Raw genomic sequence first — 20315 nt, forward strand, 5'->3', positions numbered from 1 at the left:
ATTAAGTGACCACGAGTTAAGCGAGTATGGCCAATACGCAACCTCACCAGAGCCACTTCCCATCGCTGGTTACAGTGATAGGAGGACAGCCAAGAGGACACACAACTCTTAAGAGTACTGTACGCAGTTTGTTTCCAATAACAGAAGACCAACAAGCCTGCCAACGGGTAAGGATGGAGGAATGGATAACCGGGTAAAAATCAGAATAAGGAATACCTTTACGAGAGATGACAAGCGGATAGCTTTCCTGGCGGCAGCATCTGCACGCTCATTTAAAGAGACCAATATGGCTGGGTACCCAACAAAACTCAACCGACTTAAATTTACTGTGAACAAGAAACAGCCAATGCTGGATCTCGACAACCATTGGATGAACCGGATTAAAGGACCCAAGAGCCATGAGGGCACTACGAGTCAACAACAACTACAAAGCCATCAAACTCAATTAACTTTTATTTTTAAAACGTAGGCTTCATTTAGATTGCTATTCACCTGTTTAGTCCAACAAATATTATGAAGATTTGTATAAATTGTCAGAAAAAATGTGGTTCTGATAATGACAATGTCTATATGCTAGGCTGTTATTGTGACTTGTGTAATGTATTGTAATTTCATGTAAACTTTCCAAATTACAGAATAAATGAACAACCATTTATGAATAACATTTCTGATTTGATAGCTTACATTAGTGGTGGTGAACCTATGGCATGTGAACAAGTTTTGCTGGTATGCAGTGTAGTCCTTTGATTCATTAAACTCCACCTATAATAATAATAAAACAAAGATTATCATTACTGCCAGCCAGGCAGATCAGGGATATACATATCAGTCACGAAAGCAAAGCAGACCTAAACCTGAATGAGACCAGGACCATCACATTAGTGATGATCGAGTTTCATAGGAGGAACTAAAACAGGCTCGCACAAGCCACAACCTGTGCAACATGGGATGATGTGAAGCTTCTGAAAGAAGAAGAGTCCAAAGCACTGGATGGCACAAGGAATTTAACTCCAGCAGCAGGTGCCAGGAAATATGCACATGCTATCAAGGGAGGAAGGAAATTATGCTCCCCACTCTCTGGGGGTAAAAGATCCAATGCCAAAGGAACTGATCTCTAAGAAGCGTTAAAAGGCACCCCATAGACCCTCCTTGGGGTCTGTCGGGGCCTGGTGATTACCGTCATGATCTGAACAGCTAACTAGCCCCGCTGGCTCATATGGGGTGCTCTTCATCGCGTGTGCCGAGTAGGCAGCACGTTTACAGTACTTTGAAAAAATTAAGGTGCTCAGAGCAGGCTACTTTATTGGCCTGAATGTCTATGAATGGAATTCGATTCAGGTTTGGATTCGGTTCTCACTATGTCAAAGCACAGTAAGATTATTGCTATCAAGGCATCACTCCCATCCCTTTATGATAAGAGCTGAAAATTTATAGGTAAAGTAAAATTTATGACCATTATGACTGCAAATGGTAGTAAAGTTGCATCCGTTCTCGACTCGCAATACGGAATTCTGGATTTGAATCCCAGGCAGGACAGAAATGGTTGGGCATGGATTCTATCATTTAATGCCTCTGTACACCTAGCAGTAAATATGTAGGTACCCAGGAGTTAGTCAGTCTGTTTCAGAGTTGCATCCTCGGGAGGGTCAATAGTACAACCCAGGATGGGGAAGTGGAGCAGACCTCGATATATAGTAATTCGAACATGCATCAACCTGTCCTCGGGGAGATCCCCTCAAAGGAATGGATTGGGTATGACTACATAATTTGTACTATTATCTTCTTCTCTATCCATGGTTAGGTTAGGTTGAGGTTACTTTAGGTTTCACTACATTTGGTTACGTTAAAACGATGTATTATTAACGACAATGTGAAATATGAAGTTCAAAAACCGTTTCAGTGTGCCCATGAATTTTGTTTCCAGAAAACCAAATTCTTCAAAGAAAACATTTTCAGCACACACTTTTCTATTTTAAATCAACAATTTCTATTACATTAAAGTCATAATGTGAGAATAATCTATGTTTAGGACAAAGTTCATTTGTCAGTTTACATGTAGACTATTACTGGAACTGTAATATGCTTTCAGACCATCACAAATATCTAGATACCTATCTAGGTGGCTTCAAGAGGGGGTGTATGTGTCTTAAGGTAATGTCTTAATAATAATAATAATAATAATAATAATAATAATAATAATAATAATAATAATAATAATAATAATATAATAATTATTATTATGAAACAACTACTGTAAAGTATATGGTCTGAGGAGATTGTAGGGTCTGTGACCTGAAGAGACTATAGGAACCCCATCCTTCTTTGCTATTTCCCGATATTGAGCAGCCGGAGCGCATCCGATCCACTGATCGTCATCGCCCCTAAATCAGCAACAACTTACCAGTTTCTCCCTAAAGCCTCCACTTGTCACTTCCATGCACTCCGGAGTTATCTGATTATGGACTAGACCCAGACAAAATTGTTTAATACTAATTAATTGTTTATAACACTAAATCGAGACAATGAATAATTTAACAGTAATGAAAGTGGATTGGTTACAATATTTTCTTTACATATTTAAACTCCTATGGTGTTCATTCTTTACCATTTTTCTACTCAAGATTTGACATGTATAAATACTGAATAAATTATGAAATATAGAAGAGGTTCCTAGGGAGGGAGCAAAGGGAGTTAATTACACACGCAAGATCCTTGGTCAAAAACAATTTTAATTTAAGAGACTACCGTACTAGCTCAAGAAAATGTTAACTGCCCATTTTTATTAACTGATCTATGACTATCCTGAACAGTTATTTCATCACCTATACTGACAAAAGTTATTACTGTAACTGCTCCTCTGTGGTACTGCTACCAGCTAATAGTGAAACTATACACACTGTATATAGAACTTAAATCAAGTGTTCCATATGATATTCTCATCAAATACATTGTCATGGCAAAATAAATTGAAGTGTGCACTATAGTTTATATTATGAAAACACAAACCAACTCCTCACCGATGCAAAAAAAAATTCCAATTCTTTATGCACATAATGATTAAACCTATCATGGTGGAAGAACACTCTTGGACAATACAGTACTGGCCCATTACTTTAACTTTCACAGAAAAATCTCTCCATGTTAACCAATCCACACATTAGAAAATGAACGGACGATAACATTTCAGTCCGTCCTGGACTATTCTCAAGTCGATTGTGGCGAGGGAAGGAGATGATGGCAATAAATAGGCAAGAGAGAGGCGAGGAGCAAGGCAAATGCCTATTTATTGCCGTCATTTCCTTCCCTCACTACAATCGACTTGAGAAAGGTCCAGGACGGACCGAAACGTCGTCGTCACTTCATTTTCTAGTGTGTGGATTGGTCAGCATACTTCAGTTATGTTATTGTGACTCATCGACTGCAAATCTCACCATGATCCAACAGGTACCTCAGTGTACAGCCGACCAAGAAATTAACACAATGTACTTCTTGGCCCAATTAGTGAAATAGTTGGTAAAGACTAAAAACAAAAATATTTTAAGACACCATTTCTCAGAAACTTTTATGTACATTTTAAGTGAGTAAAATATGGCTGTGGTTGATTTCCATGGACCACCTAACACCCCAGAAATACATTCAACAAAATCTTAAGGATTTAACTAGCACAAAGACATTATATAGATAATGTTTCATCTGTGATCGTTTCAAAGTTAAATAAATATTTAATATGTGCATTTTACACATTTTTTGTTCAAGTTAGACCAAAACTTGGTATAGTACCTCATCTTTGACTATAATGTTGATACATGTTCAACAGTAAGTATATACTATACTGTTCAATGACCAAAAATATTAATTATATATTTTCAACCATGGTTCTAAATCTCAAATTTTACTTGAAAAAGAAAACTTTATTATCTTATCACATAGGATGATTAATCTTTTAACACTTATTACATACGATTTAATCTGAAATATCTTCATACATCATTCATAGAATATACTATATACAAAAACATTTTATAAAAACTTTGTATTGTATCATGTACCCATAACAGTATCTTCAGTATTGACCACCCACATAAGTGATTTCTTGGGCAACACGTCATATAATGGCCGTAATATGCTTTTAGAAACTCATTAAAGGAACAGTGCATATTTGTTTTAATCATTTATCTATCAACGAGTAGAAATTTTAGTTTTAACACCAAAAAAGTCTATCTAAGCTACTTGTTACATGTAATATTAGTCAGTCCTAACAGCACATGACAGCCACATCTCTTATATGGATACATACAACTCCCCTGCTAAGTGCTTATACAGCCACTGACAAGAGGAATTAACGCCCTCATCCACCACCAGCCATTGGAGGAGGATCTGGCCCTCCAGAACCATGCAGCCGACCCATTCTTCTTCTTGGAGGACCAGGTGGTCTGTGGTAGTAATAACTACAATTAGATCCTATTGGGAATACCTATTAACTCTCTGAAAACAATACTTTCCACCAGAAATAATAATAATGCTGGTACAGTATTGTATTTTACTTATGTATGTCAAAGATGATTCTCTGGTATGAATGTGAAAACCAACAGTTATACAAGTAGAAGTAGATATGAGGAAGTAAGGAACAACAATGTTGCACTGCAATCCCATGTGTGTGCATTATATATGAAAACTAAGTTATCCTTTATGCATTTAGAATCTTAATGCTAAGCGATAAAGAAATTAAATATAGTGTACTTACGGTCCTCTACCACGTGCATTGTAACTGCTTGTAAATCCACCCTCCCCATCTATGCCTGGGCTGATTAATGTCCGAAAGCTGATAAAACAAAATGCTTATTTAGAGATACAAAATTGTTTAAAAGTTAGACAATGCAAGCTATTAAAAAAATAAAAAATTAAATAAATAAATAATAATAAATAAAGATGCCAATTAGAATGCAAACCCTAACCTACACAATAATCAAGATTGTCCAAAAGAAAGAAAATATTTTAAATGCAAAAAGAAAGAAAAAAGGGAGGTCAACCAATTACAGGTTCTATATATCACTAGGATTGCACTGTACAGTATATCATTTGTTAAATCTCATCTACAATTATAAATCTCATTAAGTACTGTTGCTAAAGCTGCAGTGTCTAAATATCACTTAAGAACTTTTAATAAGTTTCTATATATTTATAAATTAAAAATTTTCTCATTTAACTTTTAAGTACAGCATTACACCATTAACTTGTATATTATTCTCTTAATTATTTTTACATTATGCCTGAAATGCTCTGCATATTAGTAACTGTTTTGCATTACTGAACTTTTACTTTCAAATTCTCCACTTTTCATGCATCACTGTATGTACACTTCCATATATATAATATAATAAATTATTTTAATTATAATAATTTGTCAAAATGGAAAAAATACCGTGTTACTCAAGATAGACAAATTAGTTTTTGTGAGTGAACATTTATTTGAGGCATGAAATTTACTGAGTAGGGCATTCAGAACAGTAAAATATTGCCTGGTTAATAATATTTCACTGCAAAAGTGGATCCAAATAACACCAAGATTTCATGTTGACTAAACCAAAGATTTAACAAAAATTACATTGTTTAGTACAACAGACACTGTGCTGTACAGGGTACTGGTAATTTACTTGTGAAGCATGAAATTAGGACAATGTTGTACTATACTGTATATCAAGCTTTAAAAAACTTACAATAAAACTATAAAGTTGACGAATCCCCAGAAAAAGTCAGTGACCGTGGATATTCCCCATCCTCCCCCACCTCCTATGGTTCCATCTGTGAACAAGAAAAAAAAATTATGCAGCACATACAATTTTCAAACATTTATTAATCACATTTAAAAATAATGGCACGATAGCAAACATTGTGCCTTTTATGATAGAAGCATCATTGAACTATCAATGTACTATGAGCTGATCTGCATAATGAAGCATTGCAATTTTTCTCTGGATGGGAATGGCAGTAACCTTGCGAAGCTACTCCGAGGTGACAGTTACTCTGGAATTAAAGTAATAAGGTGTGAATGTTCTATGTGGGTTAATTGAATAATGTAAAGTTAAATAATATTTAAAATCAGTCTTTTGACCAAGATGTGGGCTATGCACAAGAACAAACTGGATTCTAAAGGCAATGCAATCTCTGCTCATGTTAATGCATGAACCCCTTAACACCCCTTACAATCACTTGCCAAGAATATTTAACTCATCTCAACATGAAGACACCAAACACAACCACTAGCCTATCTTGCATCTTGCCTGTAACTAATGTCATGTCATTTCCACTGAATCTGCTTGGCCAAGGGTTGGTCGAAGACAACTACTGGTGTCTGACCTGAATATAGATGATCAATAACATTTATCACATCCTTTGAGTGGTGGATGTACACTCTGAAGGCACAGTAGGAGCAGACCAGTGAGGCAGACGGCTACTATACGATTGACAGCTGGTATGAAAGTGTTCATATTGTCTGTGACAGATCTGTCTTATGCTCTGCAGTGCATGGTCTACCCTCAGGTGCTCATCCTCCCTCAATAGCCGTGCCTACCTGGGAACACTACATAAGCAAGTGGGATAGCCACTTTCGTGACGAGGCACTAAATCAGTGGAAAGTGGCCGATGGTACGTACTGCATTCACATTTCTTGCCTTTTCTGATAATCCTGTAAATGTGATGCTCCAATCAACCCCTTTACCAGAGGATAGATGTTGGAGCAGGGAGATTATGTGACAGTATCATGTAAGGACTTCTTGTATTTTGGTTGTGATCAATTTCATTGACATTAACAGTTGTGAAAATAATGCCAAACATTGCAAGAGGGCAGCCAACTTGTTCTTTATGAAGAAACTAGAAGGTAGTTGCAAACATTGCAAGCTAATGAATCATGACCACATGATTGGAAGTAGAAGCAACACAAGCGATGAGGAAATTAAATGTCTCGAATTCTCACAACCTATTGTCAAACACTGAGTGTCACGGCTAATCCAATGGTCAGTTTATGAAGAGAGCATTTCCTCCACACACCATTTATCAACTTCCGTCATGATTTCAACATCAACAACCTGTTGATCTTCTAATTTATGCAAAATCTCATTCTCTTTCATGACGAGCAAACCTCTCAGACAATACCCATGCAAGTATTCATCACTATAGGATCACGGCTTCAACACCATAACGACACCCCTTACCATATTCATACCATAGTCGACCTTATTCCAAGCTCCACTTAATGGACGTGGCAAGGCAAGACACCAATATACAGTTTACCGGCGAGCTGTGGCCACCAAACCATGGGTTGGCTAATGAATACTAACCTGACGATATATAAGGCATTCTGTTGAGCCGTTATGACGAAGGGAGAGAAGAGGGAGGCGTGTAAGGTAGGAGTGTGAGGAAGGACTGTGGGACGACAGGGCGGCCTGACCTGCCACCAACACCACGTCATGTTTACACCCGCGGGAGCTGCCGCTGTCCTACCCACCTCCCGCTCTCCACTAATCATTTTGCAGCTTTTATCCCTCCTGAGTTTTGATTGGTCAATCTGTCAGAAATTGTATGTTTTCGAAATATTAATATTGAGAATTTACTTGTCATTGTTTCTTAAGGTATTTTTACGACGAATTATAGATGCATGTGTATATATATATATATAATTATATTTATGTAAGGCAGAATAATATTAGGAAATAATATTGGGTTTACAGTATTTTAAATTGTCATAAACATTTGTGATTTGGAGAAGCTTATTTGGGTATTGACGATTCTTTTGTGCTCTTAAGATGTAAGAGAGAATAAAATTGTTTCCTAACTATATATTTGATGTCTTGTTTTTGAAGAAGTGTAAGAGCGAGGGCGTGTGTAGAGTGAGGGCGGCATATGGGCGTGAGGTTCGCGAGAGTGGAGGTGTTGCGCGCGGCGGCAGTGGTGCCAGATTGGGCTAAGAGTAGTGAGTTGGGCTACTTTGAAGAGTTCGGCGCTCCTAAATTATTAATCTCGCTATTTGCGAATTTTTGGGCTAATTTAAAAATAAGTTGGTCTAATTTGGGCTACTAGTGTTAAGAAAGCCAATGACTTATTATTTATGTATTTATAATGTAATGTGTGTGTAGCTCAAGCTGATTAAATATAAGTTCTATATAATATAAGTTCTATATAATATAATTCTATCTAATATAATATAAGATTAAATATAATTATCATGCCCGAAACGCTTTGCGTAATAGTGGCTTTAGGCATTGTATGTACTAGCTCTACCTATAAGTCAACCAATCTTTGTAAAAATTTATTGTATGTATGTACCTTACCTAAATAAACATTTTATTTTTTATTTTTTATTTAAGTCATTGATTAAATATGTCTGCAATTTACAAGAATGAGGTTGTGGATGCAAATACAAGTGTTTTACACTCCCATCAGCAAAACGAGCAAGGAAAACCTAACACTCCTAGAAGCAACAACACTTGAAACCATTGATTCCTTTATAAATAACTTACGGCCTCACGAGCAATATGCTTATGCTGATGGGTCTTCAAATGTCAACAGGTCATACTGCAGAAGCCTGTAGAATATACAAAGACAACATATGTACACAGATCACAAGTGTGAGACCTAATAACTGGCTTAGCTCCACACATGCAGAATTAGCTGTACTACAACTTTCCACTAACACACTGAAGAACAGTGGAGGAGTAATTTTCTGTGTTTCAAAGTCAGCTCTTCAGGCCCTTAAAACCCCGACATACAAAATAGATACTAGGAATGTTGTAACATCCATTATAAACAATATTATTAATGCAAAGAGCAAGAGTTTCAGAGTCTCATTTGTATGGATACCATCTTACATAGGTGTTGTCCAGGGCAGCTAAAACTGCATGTGATAAGCCTGAAATTGAGTTGATATGGGCATTCCAATCTCTGCTGCAAAAGCCGCAATATTTCAGAAAATTAGGGAAGACAGAGGAGCAGTTACTGACACTCAAAGGCCAGAAAGCGCGAATATAAAGAGCTGTGACATGTTTAGAACCAAGAATTATATGTACGGGCAGCATAAAACATCACTAAACAATGTGACATTGTAATTGCCAGAATTAGGCTGGGATATCGATAGTTATGACAGGTGGCTGGAGGTAATAAATCCCCCAATGGTGAACATTCCAATTGTAAACTATGTGAACAAGAGATAAGACATGCTCTCCAAGACTATATCTGCGATTGCCCGAAACGCTTTGCGTAATAGTGGCTTTAGGCATTGTATGTACTAGCTCTACCTATAAGTCAAACAATCCTTGTAAATATTTATTGTACGTATGTACCTTACCTAAATAAAATTGTATTGTAAAAATAAAAATTGTATTGCCCTGTTAGCAGTGATTTCAGACCAAATGGTACGAGGTATTTTGAGCTCTGTAATTAATTCATACACTCAGGAATATTGGAAGATATTCTTGAGCTATATCCAAATTTTGATATTGGGGGCTAATAGATCAGACTTACATTTTATGTTCTTCGTCAGAGCTGATTTGTTTTTGTATTGAGGCTGGTATTTGCTCCTTTGACTCCATGTACGACTAACCATCCTGTGAGATGGGAATAGTAGATGAACTTATAGCTAGTTTTTTTTATCTACACTGTGTAATCTTTCATATAGAACAAAGTAGCAGCACATTGCTATGTATACCTAAGTTTGTTAATAAAAAAAAGACGAAGATCTTCTTGATAATTTTTTATTGTGAAGATGGGGAAGGATTCCACACATTAGGCAGCAAATAATGCACCTTTTTTATTATACATGCAGTGATAATATTAATATAATCATTAAATCAGGTAGTGCTTATCTACGAATTAAAATATATTATTCTGAAAAGCGTATGAGTCGCTCAACAAAATATTGGGCTACTTTAATTCCAAATATGCTACTTTTAGACGGCAAGTTCGCTACTTTCAGCCATTGGGCTCTGGCAACGGTGGCGGCGGCGGCTGAGTCGTCTGCAGCGCCGCGTGAGGGTCGTCACACCGCCTCGCTCCTCCTCACCTTGCCCCCCCAAGCTCACCACCACCTCACATGGGTAATGTTCAGGCTTCTGGGCCGGGGATGCCGGCACCACCCACGCCGCCCCATCCACCGCCGCCCACCCTCGCCGCCCCGACGCCCGAGGACAAGAAGGCTGAGGATGGAGAGGGTGCGAGCGATAACCCAGGCACTATGGAAGACCTACACAAGAAATGTAAAGGTGAGAGCATGTGCCGTCATCGGCAGCTCTCGTCTATTGTTGTTCTTGGTTACTCTCAAGACAATATACAAGTCGTAGTTGGAGAGAGAAGAAAGTATGATGAGTCCGGCTTGACTGTGAACCCTTATAACGTAGATTATTTTATAATTTACTACCTTCGTGTTGTCGGGGACAGGAAGCCGTCAGTGTATGTGGATTGCATCTTGGGGATGTGAGTGTGTTAGAGAGATGGTACCTGGGATATGTAGAAGATGTAATAAAGGAAAAAGGAGTCTACATTACATAACTGACGGCTGGGAAGGCAGCGCCCTAGAGCTATCAGCTCGACCTTTGAGGCACAAATGGTGAATGCAACAATTGCCTAACTCTGGGTATCTATTTACTGCTATGGGAATAAAACATTAGGAGAGGATATGTGCCCAACCATTTCTGTCCTATCTTGGAATCTAACCTGGGGTCCTCAATTGTGAATAAAGAATTTGCATTTTGTACACAGTAGAGCGTGCATAATGTCTGTTAAAAATGATTATCACAATATTACTGAATCAATATTCATTTTATTACAAAATACTTCATGAGTGAATGATAATCATCGAAGCACTCAATGGTGCATATGGCAACTTTGCGTTCTGTGCACTAGGTACATACAGGTACTGATTTTTTTACTGCTTCTGTCTTGTGTGTGTGTGTGTGCTTGCAGACAGTGCATGCACGTATACATTTTGCAAGTCTTACTGTATCTAGTGTGTAACCAAGTTTGTGTATTGCAAAGTCATCAAACTTTTGCCACCCAGTCTCAAAAAAAAAAAGACTATATACCGGCATTGTTGGTGTGAAAACTTTCGTCACAACCTTCCCTTCCTGGCCAGATTTGACAAGTAACTGTGATAGCAGCAAGGCTAAAATTAGCAATTGGTGGTTTCTTACCTGATTTCACCAAGTATATGTTGAAACGGTTCAGTACAGTTATGTCTGCGAGGTGAAAAACTTTCCTGGTCCAATTTACAGTTTTCTGCACATTCTACAGTACCCACCATCATGTCACATTTATCAACCAATCTCATATTTATATTGTAGTCATAACACAATTTGGTTTTTATAATTTTGTTCTTGTTTGCAATAACTGCATGTACGTTCTGTATATTCATCATATCCAAAGTACCAAACTCATTCTTGCTTCTTATCATAAAGTCAAGAATGCCTTCAAAATATTTCTGAACTTTTTCCATTTTACCTTTCATACTTTTCCACTTCCTCGTCCTGATTTTGGTTCTCTGGCTTATTGTCTGTAACTAAACCTATAATTTCATCATCAGTCATGTTTTGTAAGGTTGGGGCACCAAGCAAAGTACCTACAGTGCTGTAGTATCAAACTAAGTTTGATGGAATACAAATTTTGTTCATTGCCATTACATGTGCAAAATATATAGAATGTGAATTCTCACCTGCAATATTAAGTCTTTAACACGGATCTTTTTCATGATGGCATTCACACTAGTTGCTTAACTTGCATGTATCTGCTGTTTGGCGAATAGAGACTTCAGCATTAAGGAAACTGTCATGCCCTGCCACTGAACCAAACTGGTACTTTTGGTTGAAAGACATGTAATCTTAACTTTGATCTACAGGTATGTGTTAACTCTGTACTACATTTTCAAAAAATTTATTATTCTTGTAGATCGAGGGCTGCCTATACCATTTGGTAGCTGTATATTTTGACACTATTTTTCTGCAAATGCTTGTGAGGCATCAAAGTCTTTTTAATTTTACTTTTCTTTGCAGATGTATTCCCAGTAATGTTTGAGGGGGGAAATTTATGCTTAATAAAGGACTGAGCAACCACTTTCAAGTTTCACATACTATAAATTTCTCCACCTTACAGCCACCTGGCTACAGGTAAAGTATTTTTTGTTCCTTCATGAATATCTGAACTGTTTGTAGATATGATCAAATTGATTAGAGCTGTACTGTGCATTTTGATTTTAATTTTGAAACACTTGCAAGTTGCAAGTGACAAGTGTTATACTTTGATGACACACTATTTCAGTACTTGATAACATTTAGTGATTTACAGCATAACAATATTAAAAATTATACAAGCTTTTAAAAAATTACAATACAGCTGAATTTTGAACTTCTTAACTGGCTGTTGACATGTCCTTGTGAACCTCATGACTTGAAAGATTATCACAAGACTGGAGTTAACTAACACTTGCAATGTAAAATTTTTTTTCTAACTGACAGTTGCAATATAAATTATTTTCATATTTAAGGCTGCTTAATTTTTTTGCCCTATGATTCTTCATTTGGTAAAACTTTATATAATGATTGTTATGCATTACTATTATGTTTTGTTTAGAAGTAAAGTTTAAATTGTAAATTAAACAATTTTTTTAGGTTTGGTGCAACGTTTGTGGGTACTCAGCAGCTGTCTCCATCAGAAGCATATCCAGTTATGTTAGGGGACATAGATCCCTCTGGTAATCTCAATGCTAATATCATACATCAAGTATCATCAAATATTAGAGGAAAATTTGTAGCACAAGTAAGTATCTTATTCCCTTGTGATCATTTTGAGGTTGTGTAGGTGAAAGAAAACCTTGGCTTCGTTTACAAGGAATCCCCAGAAATATCATTATTATTATTGATATTTTTTATTCTTTGTTTTACTTAATGTCTGATTAATATCTGTATGAGCTTGAGTTTTTTAATATTTAGGTGATGAGAAACAGGTTTTCTTTTGTTTTGGAATATAGTCCCTAGTTGGCAAAATACAAATTAATTTTAAAACAATCTCTGGGGTTGTGGGCATAGTTATCTGAAAAAAGAATAAGCATAGTTGTATAAAAACCCTGACACGTGTTCTGATGTGATTAATTTTGGTAGTCTAATTTGCAATTACTATTCAAGGCAGTTTTATATTTGAGGAAATTTGTTTTATGTAGGCCTATGTTACAAGTACAGTAAGCCTATACGTGTATGTTCAGACTTTGAATGTTGTTTCGGTACTGGCTATTCTGGCTGGCAGAATGCCAATTACATTAAATAAAAAAAAGTAAAACAAAGTAAATAAAACTACTTCTGACCTCTTTATGGTGTGAGAGCTGTGGGATAAATTCTAAAAGAATGAAAAACTTAAACATTTAATATAACAAAAATGATTAACAACAAATTAAACAATTCCCTTATGATACTTGGTGAGAACACAAAATACAATGGAAAAGAAATATAAATGTGTGACAGTTACGTTAATGGCAAAATTAAAGGTGCAAAACAGTGTACTTTATACAAGAGCTGCTCGAGTCTACCGACACCCCAGGAAAGCCTGAATATGATTTTTATTTCCACAAGGTTATATTGTGAAGAAGCATAAGGTCGTTTCATGATGCCTATGTGCTGGAAACAATGGCCAGGTGCGCTCTCTCTCTGTCTCATGCTGTGACTACAGGGGTACAAAACAATCGAATCTGCCCATAGGAAAACAGCATGTCAAGGATTTGGGACTAATGATGCCCGACAATCTAACATTTAGGCAGCATAACCAAGCAAATATTGCATCAGCCAGAAAAATGATAGGATGGATTATGAGAACCTTCAAATCCAGGGATCCCATCACAATGGTTGTACTTTTCAAATTACTTGTGCTGGTCCCGTCTTGAGTACTGCTCGGTACTCGCTTCCCCCTCCAGAGCAGGAGAGATTGCTGAAATAGAGGGAATACAGAGGACATATACTACACGCATAGACGCGATAAACCACCTAAATTATTGAGATCGTCTCAAGGCTCTCCAAATGTACTCGCTAGAAAGGAGACGAGAGAGATACCAAATAATATACATGTGGAAAATACTGGAGGGCTAGGTCCCAAATCTATTCAGTAAAATAACAAAGTACTGGAGTGAACAATATGGAAGAAAATGCAAAATAGAACCAGTGAAGAGCAGAGGTGCCATAGTCACAATCAGGTGCACAGTCAGAGAACACTGTATAAACATCAGAGGTCCGTGGTTGTTCAACGTCCTCCCAGTGAATATAAGAAATATAGCCGGAACAACCGTGGACATCAAGAGAAAACTAGATTTTTTTAAAAACAAGTGCTGGACCAACCGGTCTGTGTGGTGGGTATGTGGGCCTGCGGGCTGCTCCAAGCAACAGCCTGGTGGACTAAGCTCTCACAAGTCAAGCCTGGCCTTGGGTCGTGCTTGGGGAGTAGAACAACTCCCAGAACCCCATCAAGCAGGTAGCATTGTGTTCACTGATATCTGAACATTGTACGTGGTCTTTATCACAGTCATGATCATCTATGACACTAGCAGTGCAAAATAATTGCAGTTACTTATTATTCAACATTACTAAGTGGTGCTGTGAGATGCTGTTGCATGTGCTAGCCTTTGTCGCTGTCTCAGTACCGAGGCTTTTTCAGCCAATATGGCTGCTGACAAATTTTTCCAATGTGGGTTTTGTTTACTGGAGTCCTGAGGTAGAAGATGAGCCCCATTGGAGTTTTGAATCATTCCCTATACCTAAAGGCCCCTTAAGGTGCTATGTGCAGTGCAGTGGTTAAACAATTAAGAAATTTTATTTAATTTTAACTCTTACAGCAGTTATCAATTGTTGATTCACTGGGTAATGTGGTTATCATATGAAGATAAATTGTCTGGGTTTTACATATGATGCAAATATGGGTAGAATAGGTCTATGTGGATGTAATAGTTTACCTTGACCCATGAAAAAATTCTGCTATTTCATGGTACAAATGTGGTTATTGTCATGAATGTTACTAGGGTAATGCAGTTATCATATTATAAATAATTATTATCTGGGTTTTACATATGTGATACAAATATGGATATAAAAGCTCTGATAATGTAAATAAAGAAAAAAGTTATAAAACAATGGAAGGATAAAACATGAGGCGTCAACAGGGTCAGGCACAAGGCGTTGACAGGTGCCAGACACAGCCTTGCAGAGCGCCTCCACCCAGTGAAATGAAATATATTCACTTTTCATGTTTTCCTTACTGCACACAAGTAAATAATTCTATAACGAAAAATTATTTGTTGGATTTTTTTTTTATATATATTGATGGGTATGACCATTTCTATGTAGTCTAAGAGTTAGTAATATTTCTATAAAGGAGCCCAAATGAATAATGAATCTTATTAGTTTTGTTTGCATTAGTTTTGACAATTTTTAACTTTTGAGCTACTTAAGTCTGAAGTAATTTATTGTGTTGAGTAACAAAACACACTTGTATGCATTCTGTAGATTTGTATGCATCCTATATCGCATAATTGGGAGAGCTGTTTTGCGTTGTTGAAGGCAATACGGAAGAGGTCTTGCTTTTTTATATAGATGTTGTTGCAATTGTTCACTATGAAATTTGAAAGTGTAGGTTAACTAACCATAGGTTAAATATGATTTTTTTTTTTCAGATCCAGCAAAGTAAATGGCAAGCAACACAAGTAACAATGGATTGGCGTGGTGCAGACTGTACAGCCTCTTTGACGTTAGGCAATATTGACTTGATTAATGGGTCAGGTGTGGCTGTCACTCACTACTTACAGCAGGTCACCAAAAAACTGGCCTTAGGGACAGAACTAGCATATCAATTTGGGGCACAGGTTCCTGGGGGCCATATTGCAGTACACTCCATTGCTGGCAGATATACTGGTGAGTAATAGAGTATGTTGTGTGTTTACATAATTGTTTGATGTGCTGCGGCTACTCGCTCCTTTTGTCCTGTTTTACTCTTTCCACTGTTCTCCACTCATGCACCTAATGAAATCATGAAGAAATACTGTATTCAAGATAATCAAAGGCAGGTAGTCATTCAAGAGTTAAAGTACAAGGTAAGCATTAGCTCTTGAGTAAAATAATCAATCAAAGCATAGATTGCAAATATCCTTAAATTTTTAAATAAAACAATGGAGATAAATAAAGATTTTAATGGTTAGGTATTGAGTATTTATCAAGGAATGAGATATGGTTGGAAAATGTATGGCAGTCAGAAAAGGTATTCTGGTAGAATGATATACTTTTAACAATTCAAATTGCAATGGTCTATTCATAAGTACTGTATTTGTACATTTATAGTTCTGTTAGTTTGTAGGTATTTACAGTAAATGATTTGCCTAAAATCATAATAGCATAACATGTAATATCTATAATTATATACCGGTATACTCAAGATTTAGAAGCTACATTTATCAGTTTTAAAAATCATTACAGTTGTCAGATTTGAGTCTGAAAATCTTTGCAATAACTTACACAAATCCTTACAATAATGGCTGAAATAAACACCCATACATCATTTTAAATAAGTGTGCATTTGTATGTACATTAAATAAGTGTACATGCAAAGTGACATGTGCTCCTTACAGTATTAGCCAGATTATTCACTTGGTCAAGCCAAATTTACACATTTTGGAAGACTAATTCAGTGTACATTAAAGTCCAGCTCAGCACCTTACTATATACAGTATTTTGAAGCTTTAAATATTCTTGAACCATATGGAGAATGCAGATTATAGTTTTATAGTGTTGTGAACTATATTGTTGGCAGTATTATTTGTGCATTACTAATAGTAAAATATTACTTCCAACAGGTGACAACTTTACTGCCTCTGGGACACTTGGTGGGGCGGGCATTCATCTATGTTACTACCAAAAAGCAACAGAACAGTTACAGTTTGGAGTAGAGTTGGAAACAAGTTTACGAATGCAGGAGTCGGTTGCTTCTATGGCATATCAGTTGGAAATTCCTAAAGCTAATACTGTATTTAGAGGTAAACATTTATATTTTTTAGAATATTTAGAAATTCGATAACAAATTTGTAAATTTTACTTAACATAAGGAAACATTTCAGTAGCATGGGGTAAAGGTGTAATTGGAGGAAGAGAGGATAGGGTGGTGGATCACTTACTGATTCCTTTTGTGACTTGGTGTGAGTTTTGGTGGCCTGTAACTGCAAGAATTGACAGTTAGGTGGTGTGCATTTTAGTAGATTCTTAGTACTAATGCATGTATTGTTGTTCATATTTTTTTAAATTTTTATATATAGTCTATGAAGTGACAAGAGATCATTGTCTAAGTATTAAGTGGTGACGATGTATAGGATAGTGTTATTTTCAATTTTCTTTTAAAACTACCTACATTGCTCTCGTATCTTCACAAAAAAATGTAGTCACTTTGATTTAACTGTGTGGATATAACTTTAATATAGTTCTGTAATTGCTTTTGTTAGCAATAATGAGATCTTTGTGCATTTTTTCTTGTATTTTGACATGTGCTTAACACTTTTACAGGAACTCTTGATTCCAACTGGACTGTTGGGGCCGTAATGGAGAAAAAGCTGATGCCACTTCCCTTCACACTGGCTTTGTCGGCAATGCTCAACCACCCTAAGAATCAGTTTAAACTTGGATGTGGCTTTATAATAGGCTAATGTAAGAAAAATGTGTTGTATAGAATCCTGATTGACATGGTCATTCATCCACAATGCTTTCCTGCGTTATTGAGCAAGTTGAGGTCTCCTGGCAGGATTCATGAAGTGATGAGTACCATTCATAAATATTGTATAGAGGAATTTGAATGTACATAGAAATATGGAAGCCCATTGCCATAATTTTCCTGTGCATTGCTGGGGAGTTTTACCGTGACCAAGTACCATGTACTTATTAGAATAATACACTAGTACAGTATGAACCATTTAATTTCAAGGACAATAGTTTCCCCTACTGCAGAATAGTGCGGGTTGGATTTAATATTCCCCTTGTTCATCCTGTATTATTCGTGGCAGTATTATTGTGCCCGAACAGGATAATAATGACTTGGAAAGTCTGTTGCCATTCCTTTTGAACAAAACTAATTTTTTTATTGTGTTCAAAGTCCTGTTAAATAGCTAACTTTTTCTTTTAATTAATAAATATAGGTAATGCTTTAATACAGTATCAACAGCATTTGTGTACCATTTCATAGAAAGACAGTAGATGTGGTAGTCATGCTTTCACATTTATTTATTTTTATTATATCTTTGAGCATGTATACAGTAGCTTGTGTACGTAGAAGTTGATTTGCCACATAGGTTACTGCAGCCGATTTATTATCTTGTGTAAATTTCACGCCTAGGAATTGTACAGTTAAAAAAAAATTTGTTTCGTGGATATCAGTTTAATAATAATACTGCAAATGAAGTTAATTCTGGTGCTTCTTTATGGAATGTGGGAGAGTTGAGCCATTTCTCAAATTATCAGGTGCCTAACATAGTTACTTGTAGGTTGTTTGATTTAAGTTTGTTGCTGTTCTAAAGTCTATAAAAGCAAATCTAATACTGTCATTAACGTCATGCCTCGGACAAGTTTGTCTTGTAGAACTTGATATGAATGTAAACAATCATTAATTATGACTACAATAGTTTTATAACTAGTTTTATTTAATTTTTTTTTTACAATTGCACGTGCATTGTAGTTCATCGTAACAAAACTCATTTCTGATTGTTTTCTTTAACATTGTTTAATATAATTAAAATCCCTTTTATTGTTATGCTTTTCGGATTTGTTTAATATTTTAATAATGAAGGCCTTTATACTTTTAAGTACTTTAATTCTATTATAATTTTGATAAAGGCTTTGTAGGCTTGCTCCCATGTGCTGCTACATTGTACTGGTCTATATTATGGCTACATTAAGTAGAGAATATATAATGCTATGTTATACACAAATGATTTTGCATTACCTCCCAATGTAGATAGCCATGCATATAAAGAACTGATTGTTGGAATTGTTTTGATAATTGTTACCATGTACAAAACAGATGGTTCTTTTAACAGTTTAGTATTTTATTTATTCCCATAAATCATAAGTGCTTGCTCGATGTGCAAAATAGGCTTGGAGAGTAGGCAGTTTACTAGTGATGGACTTAATTGATTACTTGTTTGGAGACCCATATACAAGTTTGTAATCAGTTTTAAACAAAATTGAAAAGGAACTGGGCAATAAGAAATAACTTTGTCTTGTGCGTGTCCCCCACCCCCCTCTAGTTTTGCATTGTGATGGGTGGGGAGTTGCCTTGGCCCCCTCTGCTTGTACGTGCAAAATGAAATGCCTAGGGATCCTGTTCGGGTCAATGGAGTGCTGCTGGAGGGGTTGCCCATGAGGCAAGGAGACATAAGAGAATGTATGATGCAGTAGGAACCATGTTAAATAGGGGACACCAAGTGGGATGCACCTTGTTCTATACTGGCAAGAGTTTGGCTGCCTTTTGCTGCCCTGGTAGATGGTATCCCATGGCTCTGGGTACAAAACTTTTGAGAACAATGTATGGTAAACAAAACTACTTCCCAAACATAGGCTTGGCCACCGAGTCTGACAGTGATGAAAGATCGGGCTCATTTAACGCTAACCAGGCTTCAAATTGTTGGTTGTGGTACTAAACATTGCAAATAGTCATTTTTGGACTTCTGTAAGAATTCTTATGTGGTGAGGGTTCCTTTCCATAGTACCGTCTAAGCTCTCATATCTGGATGTGTCTCCTCCATTATGGTTGATGCCCCTCCCCAAGATCTGAAAATCTAAGATTTCTGGTAAATTTGTTTGAAATTTTGCTGACCACACCTATCTGTCACCTGCCTTCGGAGACTAGCATCTTCACGGCAGAACTTTATGCTATTCTCTATGCTCTTTGTCTCCTGCTTTCTCCCCGTCAATCCTCCTTTGTGGTTGTAGTTGACTCTTGCAGCACCCTCATGGCTCTGGAGCCCTTTAATCCAGTCCATCCAGTGGTCGTCGAGATTCAACATTGGCTGTTTATCTCCAGTAGATTTAAGACAGTTGAGTTTTGCTGGGTTCCCAGCCATATTGGTGTCTCTAAATGAGCGTGCGCTTGCTGCCACTAAGGAAGCTATCTGCACTTGTCCCATCTCCCATAAAGGTATTCCTTATTCCAACTTTTACCCAGTTATTCATTCCTCTATCCTTGCCCGTTGTTGTTGGTCTTCTGTTACTGGTATCAAACTGCATATTCTTAAGGGTAGCATTTTGAATGTCCTGACTTCCAGGATG

The 20315-nt window shown here is 36.7% G+C and overlaps 2 protein-coding genes across 2 annotated transcripts; one reads left to right on the forward strand and one right to left on the reverse strand.

Moving 5' to 3' along the window:
* Positions 1-2709: 2709 nt before the first annotated feature.
* On the reverse strand, positions 2710-7500 carry LOC123755406 (selenoprotein K). Its single transcript, XM_045738026.2, has 4 exons — positions 7338-7500; positions 5718-5802; positions 4745-4822; positions 2710-4433 (listed from the first exon to the last, which is right to left on the reverse strand). The coding sequence occupies exons 1-4, from the start codon at positions 7354-7356 to the stop codon at positions 4349-4351; spliced, it is 267 nt and encodes an 88-aa protein (XP_045593982.1). The 5' UTR covers positions 7357-7500; the 3' UTR covers positions 2710-4348.
* A 2475-nt stretch (positions 7501-9975) lies between these two features.
* LOC123755405 (Translocase of outer membrane 40) lies at positions 9976-19083 on the forward strand. The gene is given in 7 exon segments (XM_045738025.2): positions 9976-10253; positions 12036-12059; positions 12062-12149; positions 12651-12798; positions 15689-15926; positions 16862-17041; positions 17562-19083. Coding segments are annotated over 7 exon segments (987 nt in total). The 5' UTR covers positions 9976-10084; the 3' UTR covers positions 17702-19083.
* Positions 19084-20315: the final 1232 nt, after the last annotated feature.

The sequence above is a fragment of the Procambarus clarkii genome, chromosome 20 (genome assembly GCF_040958095.1).
Source record: "Procambarus clarkii isolate CNS0578487 chromosome 20, FALCON_Pclarkii_2.0, whole genome shotgun sequence".
NCBI classification, from domain to species: domain Eukaryota; kingdom Metazoa; phylum Arthropoda; class Malacostraca; order Decapoda; family Cambaridae; genus Procambarus; species Procambarus clarkii.